We start from the raw sequence: 9,900 nt of genomic DNA on the forward strand, positions 1-9,900 counted from the left end.
GGAAGGAAGGAAGGAAGGAAGGAAGGAAGGAAGGAAGGAAGGAAGGAAGGAAGGAAGGAAGGAAGGAAGGAAGGAAGGAAGGAAGGAAGGAAGGAAGGAAGGAAGGAAAAAACAATACCCTCCCCCCCCACCGTAAGAACCCACCACCTCTTTGGCGCTTCCATCGAGGCGGTCATCCTTCATTTCTTCTTTTCTTGCTTTCTGGAAGCAGTTAGAGAATGTATGATGAAGCAGAAATGAGCCGTCAGGATGATATTTTAATGGCTTATATGTCACGTTGGTGCATGTGGCTTTGAACTGGAGCAGCTTTCGTTTCCTGCAGAGAGCGCGCCGCAAATCCCACTTGATAACTTCTACAACCCACAACATTTTTTTTTTTTTTACATTCACTCTTACACTGTATATTTAGATACGCTTCCTAAAAGTACCCTCTCGCCTGCCTTCTCCTATATTTTGTACGGACCTGGAATGATCACTGGGTCCCTCGCTGCACTTGGAGGCAGCCTAGCACTGGACTACCTAACTTTCAGGATCTCCTAATGCCATCACCCTGAAGATTTCACATTTATGCTGCCTACTTTGTCCTTTGCCCAGCTTAATTTTAGAAACATATACAGAGAATAATGTAACGTCCGCCTAAGGACCACAGCCCCACTGAGGCGCGTACGTAGAGCAGGTATACCTGTTGCTATAAGCTACTGCAATTCCTCCGAGTGGATTTTGCAGAATAAATGCGAACGTGTAGATTCAGCCCATCATTATCCTGAAAAGCGGTAAAGCCTCCCATGATCCAAGGGAAATGACAGAATGCATCTGCTTTGAAAGCGAGCTGCATGCACTGAGCACAGGCAAACTGCATCTGCAGATAAAGTGCAGCGAAACATTCCTTCAAAGCATATCCAAGTTTATTTGTTGTTGTTTGTTTGTTTGTTTGTTTTCTAGGCAATGGCCATTTTAATGGCTTCTGAAATTATGCAATTCTCAAGCGAGAAGTGCTCGCGCAGTGTCGCTGCTTATCTGATCGCCCAGTACCTGGAAGCTGCGGATTGCTTCCCAGCGCCTTTCAGTTCACAGGATGAGTTTAAAGTTTCTTTGTTTGCCGTCCCGAATTTGAGGGGCTCAGATTTAGTTGCGAATAAACCAAGTGAAGGGCTGAACAAAGTCGAAATTGAAGGATTTCGACTCTTAGCGAGCTTTTTTGTGTTTTTGTTACTATAAAATAATTAGACCTAATGAATATGCAGGCGACCGAGTAAATAAATAATTCGCCGGTTTTATACAGGCGTGCAGATACATAAGTGTATGTATACATACGTATGCAAACACGTATATATTTTAAAGTTTTGTGAGACCTTTTTTGTCGGTGCCTAAACATCGTTTAAAACATGGTACAAATGTTGCTTAGCTTAATTGATTAAGCCACAAAGGTTTTCTGCTTATAAATACCATACTTCTACCTTTCAACAATCATTTTAATATATAGTCAATGGCTCTTTGTGGCGAGAACAAAAAAGAACTATCCGCAGCTTTTCAATAGACTTTGAGCTGGGAAAAGACAGGTTAATCGAGGGTTGCATCTAGAAAACAACCAAGTGTTGTATGTTTGCACTGAATCCAAATGTCTGCATTTTTCTAACTAAATCAAAGGGAGTGTTATTTCTTTTTCTGCTCACTCATCTGAAGGTAAGTAAATTTTCTCTGGCGATCAAAAGCCTGGTCAGCAACAAAGACACCGCCTGCTTTTTCCACCGTCCTGGTGTGGCAAGTTGAGGAATTTCAGTATCTGTGACAAGGGTGACTGATTTGTGAACTAGAAAAGGTTTGAATGTCAGAAAATTTACTTTGCTCCTATCAAGGATTTTAAATATATATATATATATTTTCAAAAATACATAATAATAATAAAAAACTATCTGGGACTTTCATGCAACAGGAAGAGACACAATGTAGGTCTGGAAAATTTAGTTTTACCTGAATGAAAAAGTTCCCGTAAAAAGAGAGAGAAAGAGAAAGGCAGAACGAGGGAGAAAGGAGAAAGAAAATAACAAAAAAAGAGGCGAATCAACAACAACAAAGTAGAAAGTTAAGAGTTCTCACCCACCTGCGTTTTGATGGGTGCAGAAAACAAGATTTATTTCAGAAAACTGATGGAAGGACAGAGTCAGCTACCCAGAGAAATCACGCCTGGCGTTTAAAAATCAAATCAAGTGCACCCAGCTCTTGGAGAGCTGCAGTTTTAAGCAAGAGGAAAACAACAACATCAAAAGGAGCGAGCCACGACAGGGCTCCCCTTTTCAAAGCCTACAAAGTTGCTCAGCGATCTTAGAAATCCTGCCCAGCCGCGACATCCCCTTCACCACCACTACCAGGGACAGAGGGACGGGGATGGAGAGGAACCGGGACAACGATGGAAGATTTTTTTTTTTTTTTTTGCCTTGCACATATACACACAAAAAGATGCGTTGCAAATATTTTCGTAAAAAAAAAAAAAAAAAAAAAAAAAAAAGTTGCTTTTTTTTTTTTTTTTTAAAGTTGCTACTCCTGGAAGCCCTGCTCGTCCCGGGGCTGTCAGGGCGCTCACAATACCTGCGATTGATGAGGCGCGGGGGCCAATGGGCGGCGGGAGGCGGCCGTGCGCGCCCCTCGTTGGCGGGGCCGGGGGGAGTTACGCGGGGAAGGGGGAGCCGGCGGCGGCCAATGAGCGGCCACGTCGCCCCGCACGTCGCCCCGCCCCCGGCTCCCATTCATCAAGGGGGGGGGGGGCCGGTGTCGTCTTTTCAATTCATTTATCTGCAGGAATGATTGCCGCTATCAGTCTCGCGTTCACCGCCCGGCTGAGGAGGTGAAAGTTTCTCCCCAGGAAGATAAACCGCAAAAGACAATATTGTGCATGATTTGCGCCTTTTTTTTTTTTTTTTTTTTTTTTCAGAGTGAGAAAAAAAAAAGGCCCCCAAAAGAAAAAAATCGGGGAGAGTGTGGGGAAGCTCGAAGAGGAGAGAGAAACAATCTCTCAGCCACTTCGCAACATTCCTATAGCCAAAAAAATCACTGAAGGAAGTTTCTTTTTTTTTTTTTTTCTTTTCTTTTTTTTTTTTTTTCTTTCCTGCCCACGTTGATCTCTCTCCGTTATTGTTATTTGCAGCCAGTTTATTTTTGAGCCCACCCAACCCCCCCTCCCCACTTAAACCTCCCTGAAAAGTCAAAGCAGAGAGACAGGGAATATTTTTGGGGGCACATTTTTATTATTTGCAACTACGAAGATCTCTTTCCTCCTTTCCCACCAGCCTCTGATTTTTTTTTTTCCCCCTTCTCCCCCCCCCCCCTTTTTTTCCCCCTGCGCTGATGCCGAAGGGGGTGTTTTTGATGTGGTTGCTTTGGTGGTGATCGTCGCTGACTTTCCAAAGAGGGTGTTTTCGCCGCTGCTGCTGCTGCTGCTTCTCTCCGCGTTGTGTGTGTGCGCGCGTGCTTTTTTTTTGGTTGCTGCATCGACGCTGGGAAGATGCTTCTGGATGCTGGACCGCAGTATCCCGCCATAGGAGTCACTACCTTCGGATCGTCTCGCCACCACTCCACGGCCGATGTCACGGACAGAGAAGTGGGGCTGGGGATCAACCCCTTCGCCGACGGCATGGGCGCCTTCAAAATCAACCCCAGCACCCACGAGCTGGCCTCGGCCGGCCAAACCGCCTTCACCTCGCAGGCTCCCGGCTACGCGGCGGCGGCCCTGGGGCACCACCACCACCCGACCCACGTCAGCTCCTACTCCAGCGCAGCGTTCAACTCCACCCGGGACTTTCTGTTCCGCAACCGCGGCTTCGGGGAGGCGGCGGCCGCCAGCGCCCAGCACAGCCTCTTCGCCTCCGCCGCCGGCAGCTTCGCCGGCCCCCACGGACACAGCGATGCCGCGGGACATATACTTTTCCCCGGGCTGCACGAGCAAGCCGCCAGCCACGCTTCACCCAACGTGGTGAACGGGCAGATGCGCCTGGGCTTCTCCGGAGACATGTACGGCAGACCCGACCAGTACGGCCAGGTCACCAGCCCCCGCTCCGAGCACTACGCCTCGACCCAGCTGCACGGCTACGGCCACATGAACATGAACATGGCAGCCCACCACGGAGCAGGGGCCTTCTTTCGTTATATGAGGCAGCCCATCAAACAGGAACTCATCTGTAAGTGGATTGAGCCCGAGCAATTGTCAAACCCTAAAAAGTCCTGCAACAAAACTTTCAGCACGATGCACGAGCTGGTGACTCATGTCACCGTGGAGCACGTTGGAGGACCCGAGCAGTCCAATCACATATGTTTCTGGGAAGAGTGTCCAAGAGAAGGGAAGCCTTTCAAGGCCAAATACAAACTTGTAAATCACATCAGAGTCCACACAGGTGAAAAACCTTTCCCCTGCCCTTTCCCAGGCTGTGGCAAAGTGTTTGCCAGATCAGAGAATCTCAAAATACACAAAAGAACTCATACAGGTACGGTAATCTTCTCTGTAGATTTTCTGCCTACGAGTGGAAGCGCCGAGTGCCGGGGCCGGAGCGGGACGCGGGGCCGGGCTGGAGGGGCCGGGGCGCTGCTTTGCTGCGGGTCGGGGCCAGGGGTGCTCCGGGGCCACTCCGAGTTTTTCACGGAGAGGCAGACTCCGCCGCGAAGCGAACTCGGTCACAGCCACGCCGGCAACAGCAACAAAAAAGCGAATTATCCCTGACAAGGCGGAGAGTTAGAAAGGCGATTTACTTGCGGGATCGGGAGGGCAGGGGAAAAAGAAAAAAAATCGCAGCGACCTGTCCTGGTAAATTTATAGGTTTTAATTAATAGTTCTTCGGCGGTTTGGACCAGGGCGCGATGAGAAATCGTGCAAAAATATTCCAGGCAGCTTATCCGTCTCCCCTCTGCGATCCGGGGGGCTGATAAATATTTAATTCCGAGGACGATTGGAAATACACCGAGGCCGGCGCTGTAGCGTGGCATTGTTTTGCGGGAGGCGGGCGGCGGGATCCCGGCGAACTTTTCCCAGCCGCGGGAGGTGGCGACGCTGCCCTCGGCTCGCAGAGCCCCGCTCCCACCCCCGAGCGCCGAAAGCCAGCATCGCTTTCCCGAGTGGGTTCGTTGAGGGTTTGTGGGGCTGCCCTTGCATTGTATTCCCCGACCGGATAATTTTCTAAATTGAGAGAAAATAGGGGGGAGTGGGCTAGGGTGGGTGGGAGCGTAAAATATCACGAGAATGGGCTATAAAAACGGAAACTAGGCGCTGAGGATGGTGTGGAAATGCCAGCATGCCTGCTCTGCGAGCCTTGCAAGGAGGCAGACATGCCCGGGACTTGGGGCTGCGAATGAAACTCGCCCCTCCGGCCAGAGAGGGAGAGGAAAAGTTGTTTGCCCCCGCAGGTCCCGGCCCCTGCAGAAAGGGCGCTGAGAGGGGTCAGGAGCGCGGATGGGACAGGGAAGAGAGGAAGGATTTTGAGCTCCGAGCCATGTTGAACTTAGAAAGTTGCAAGTGTTTGAAATGGAGCCCTGGGCTCCCGTCCGGCGGGGCGATGGGGACAATGAGGAAGCCGGCCGGCCCTGCTTAATCAGATCCGTTTTCCCCCTCCTCCCCTCCCCTTCCCTCTGCAATAGGTGAAAAACCATTTAAGTGTGAATTTGAGGGCTGTGACAGGCGCTTTGCAAACAGCAGCGACCGCAAAAAGCACATGCATGTGCACACTTCCGACAAGCCCTATCTCTGCAAAATGTGTGACAAGTCCTACACGCACCCCAGCTCCCTCAGAAAGCACATGAAGGTAAATGGAGGGAGGGCGCTGCGTGGAAACGTGCGGGACTCTGGCCCCGCAGGGGCTCGGAACCCCTTCGGGCCCGGCGGGGGCGGAGGGCAGCGGGCACGGCCGCCGGGGGCACCGGGAGCTGCCGGGCCCTGGGGGCACAGCGCGATCCCGGAGCCCGGCCGACGGCGGGAGGGGGACCCGGCCTGGAGCCCCGCCCGATAGCTCAAGGCTAGGCCGGGCCTTGTAGCCCCCAGCTCTTGGGGCAGCGTCTTTCGTGGGGAGAGGAGGGAGATGCGCGAAACTCCCTCGAGAGCTGCCCGTGAGGCCGGGGGGAGCCCCCGAGGAGCCCCCGAAGGGGTGCCCGGGCCCCGGAGCCGTTGCTGGGCGCAGAGCCACTGCCGCCGGGGCCTCCGGCAGCCTCCGCTCCTGATTTCTGCCCGATTTTATTTATTTATTTATTTATTTATTTATTTATTATTTTTAATGTTTTTTTCCTTTTGCAGGTCCATGAATCGTCCTCGCAGGGGTCCCAGCCTTCTCCCGCCGCCAGCTCAGGCTACGAGTCCTCCACCCCTCCAACCATCGTGTCGCCATCCACAGAAAACCAGACCACCAGTTCCTTATCCCCTTCCTCGTCCGCAGTCCACCACACGTCCAGCCACAGCACGCTTACATCAAATTTTAACGAATGGTACGTTTAAAACGCTAAAGCGAAACAATAAGAAATCTCTAACCGAAACAAAACAAAACAAAACAAAAAAAGCCCCAAGCGAGCAAACCAGTACTCTATTTAAGACTCCAAAAATAATGAACACTTTGGAATCAGATTTTTTTTTTTTTAAAGGCAAACAAAAACAAAATGCTGCCAGTAGACCCAGGACTGAGTAAAATAAAGACTCATTTTGTTTGTTTGTTTGTTTTCCTTTCTTTGTTTTTTTTTTTTTTTTTTTTTTTAATTGTCTTTTGTCTTTATTTTTTCTTTCCTTTTTTTTTTCTTTTTTTTTTTTTTTCCCCACTTTCGGACTGTTCCGCTCTGCTCTGAGGCTTGGTAGGTGAAAGGGGTTAGTAGAATGCCTAAAGAAGACAAGGTTACCAGGGCAAATGCCAACCGTGTAAGGCTTTACTGGAAACCACTGATTAGAGCTCTCCAACTGCATGTCTGCTCGGGCAGCGGCCTTCCCCGTCCCCTTGTACATACAGAATTATTAGCTTCGGAAAAAAAAAAAAAAAAAAAAAAAAGGAAACAAAACCCATAAAAAAAGAAAACAGAAATGTACTGTTTGATTTTGTACATAGTTATATCGCCAGTTGACTACGGGGATGTGTGGAGTTGTGGTCTTTGCATATATGTGGGGGGAGGGGAGGGCGGGCGGGAGCGGCGGCGGGTGGGGCGGAGGTGGGGGGGGCCGAGGGAAAAGGTAGAAATTCAACTATTTGTACTGAATGGCAAGAATGTTCTAGTAAATGTGTACCAAAATGTGAATTACTTTGTATTATTACAGTCTAAACGTCGCTCTAACAGAATATTATTGATATTAATGTGCTTTTTTGTATAAAGTGCAACATTTCGTCCCAAAGTCCAGTCTAAGTAGTGCAGTAAAATGTTGTTACACGTCCTGTCAAGAAATTCGTATAGTGAAATCCTGGATCTGCGTGTCAAACTGTTACATTTGTTTATGTAAAGTGATATTAAAAAAAAAAAAAAAAGATATAAACTATATCTGTCCGTTGCTTTTGGCAAATACAAGAACATAATGTATATAAATCCTAATTTCCATATTTATCCGCATGTAAAGGTCCGGTTATACATGTTACAAGATATTCAATATTTATGGCTAGAAGAATTGGTATGTAAAATTTAGTTTACAGAACTGTTTGGTAACATTTCGTACCTTATTAAAGATTCTTAAATCCCATGATTTGTGGTAGGAATTCTTATTCGTTCAGTCAACCTGCTGCAACTCCAACTAGCTTTAGGATATTAGAATAAAACTGTCCCACTTTTTCACTGCTTTCCATTATGTCATCACTAAAGCAGCGAAGGTGATATAAATGTGATAAATGAAAGGATCCCTGCTGGCATTACTATAGTGTGTAATTAGTATTTATATCAAAATTTATGAAACAAATTTTCGGCCGCAGTATAATTTAAATGACCTTTGCAGACATAGAATAACAACCATAAAAATAACAGAAATAGATTGCATATGCTACATAAATATTAATGTGGGGAATTGTTACACGAGAAGTGCTTCACTCCACTCCATGCACTGCCCATGAATCTGCATAGATCGGGTCTCTAAATTAAATTAATTCGGGTAACATATATTAGGAGATTTAAAACAGAGGAGATTTTGGTTGCTATTTTAATTTAAAGCATTTATGACCATAACTAATTCTCAGGCAGTGGATTCATGACTTTCCCTGGGCCCTTTACTCCAAAAAGTACAGCACTGTTTCACGAAGGCCGTTGTTGGTTTTGGGTATATATTTTTTTCCTTTTATTTTTATTATTTTTTTCTTTCTTTTTGCTGATATTCCTTAAAACGTGATGTTAATTTAAATCAATTACTTCTTATGTTATGTTATTATTATTACTATAATCTTGCCAGTGTTAATAGCTTTCTAAAAAATAAATCTAGGGGATAAGAATTATTTTATGTAATTTGATTATCGTTCTATCTCTTTTATTTATTTCTCATTTACTTAAGAAATTCGTTCCATTGGCTGGCGTTGATACAGTAAATTTGTAAATGAGAAGACAATATAAAAAATCTAAATTACTTGTGCTTAATGACTGTAGCAGAACGCCTTTTCTCTAAATCAGATTGTCTTTCTTGCAGTTTAGTTTGATAGATTTGCAAGCTGTACTGCTTCCACTAACTTAGCTACGGTTGTTGGAACTGTTGGGCTTTGTTCCTGGTTGTAGCTTGCATGATCGCCCCATTAAGCAGACAACATATCAACAGACAACACAAATCATGAGGTTGGCTAAAGCTGCGAGTGCTTGTGATATGTCATAGAGTGAATTGCACGGACTGACCTTCCAGTAGACCAAGATGACACTTTAACAGCTTCTTTAAAGAAATATTATGTGTACAGCGAGTCAATAGGCATATTAACCGCTAGTGGGGGGGAGGGGGCGGCGGAGGAAGCGGGGCTGTGTTCATATTCATGCAGCCGCTTCCTAGCTCTGTCTGTAAACCAGACAGAGTGTAGCCCGGCTGTCTTACGGCAAAATCATGCAAGTATTTTGCTTCGTCTGGAACATTTTCGGCCGTCCCTTGGCGATTTTTCGCCGCCCCAAAGCCCCCACCTCCGCCGCCCCCCCGCCCCCCCCCCCCCAAAAAAAAAAAAAAAAAAAAGTTTGTGCTGCTGGGACGAGCCCTTCTGCTGTCCCCTCGGCATCGCCGTCTGCTCTTTGCAGCACCCGGGGGAAGGCTTCGGTTTAACTTTACTTTCTGCAAAATATTATTATAAGTCCAACATCAGTTTTCAATGAAAAGAGCGCCACCTTGCAGGGTTTGGCGAGACAGGAAAAGTTCGAGACCGGTGGGACCTAGGCAGAAAGTGCTGGTGCTTGAGGAAATGTAAGCCAGTGGGTTAAAAAAAGGCAGGAAAAATTGTCTAACGTGCCGAAAACGTTGCTCTTTGCAAAGCTCTCGGGTAAAAAGTCCCGCCTGCGAGACCAGGCAGGAGTTTTTGAAAAATAACCTGAGTTTTGCTAAAAAATAATAATAATTAAAAAAATCTTAGAGACAGTGAGAACCATCCCACTGTAAAATAAACCAGGAGAGACGTGGTGTGGGCGATGTATTTTAAAGATGCGTTTTGCAGGTTTCTTTGAACTTGTGTAGGGTCCCTAGTGGTCGCTTAGCACAGATTTGTACTTGTGTGTGTCTGAGCACTTGGGTAATGAGCATTCTTTTAAACTTTTGGTCTGAGGTTTGCTTGAGCGTCCTACAGCATGAAGGAGCCTTTTACTGTTTTTGCTGCTGCTGTTTTTTTTTTTTTTTTTTTTTTTTTTTTTTTAGGGGTGGGGGACGGTCGGAGGGGGCAATGCTGGTTGCTCGCCGTCCCATATATGTTCTGAATTAGCGAGGATCGCTGGGGCTGCAGTTGCTGATGCAGAATT

At 46.9% G+C, this 9,900-nt stretch overlaps 2 protein-coding genes across 2 annotated transcripts in view; one reads left to right on the plus strand and one right to left on the minus strand.

Annotated features, from left to right (window-relative positions):
* Positions 1 to 2,446, minus strand: part of ZIC4 (Zic family member 4) — a 19,676-nt gene extending 17,230 nt beyond the window's left edge. The window contains exon 1 of the mRNA XM_068692352.1: positions 145 to 2,446. Coding sequence (XP_068548453.1) covers positions 145 to 369 — 225 coding nt within the window. The 5' untranslated portion in view covers positions 370 to 2,446. The remainder of the gene's footprint in view (positions 1 to 144) is intronic.
* A 337-nt stretch (positions 2,447 to 2,783) lies between these two features.
* LOC137861209 (zinc finger protein ZIC 1) lies at positions 2,784 to 7,681 on the plus strand. The gene is made up of 3 exons (XM_068692367.1): positions 2,784 to 4,475; positions 5,620 to 5,783; positions 6,269 to 7,681. The coding sequence occupies exons 1-3, from the start codon at positions 3,500 to 3,502 to the stop codon at positions 6,464 to 6,466; spliced, it is 1,338 nt and encodes a 445-aa protein (XP_068548468.1). The 5' UTR covers positions 2,784 to 3,499; the 3' UTR covers positions 6,467 to 7,681.
* Positions 7,682 to 9,900: the final 2,219 nt, after the last annotated feature.

The sequence above is a fragment of the Anas acuta genome, chromosome 9, assembly GCF_963932015.1.
Source record: "Anas acuta chromosome 9, bAnaAcu1.1, whole genome shotgun sequence".
NCBI lineage: Eukaryota > Metazoa > Chordata > Aves > Anseriformes > Anatidae > Anas > Anas acuta.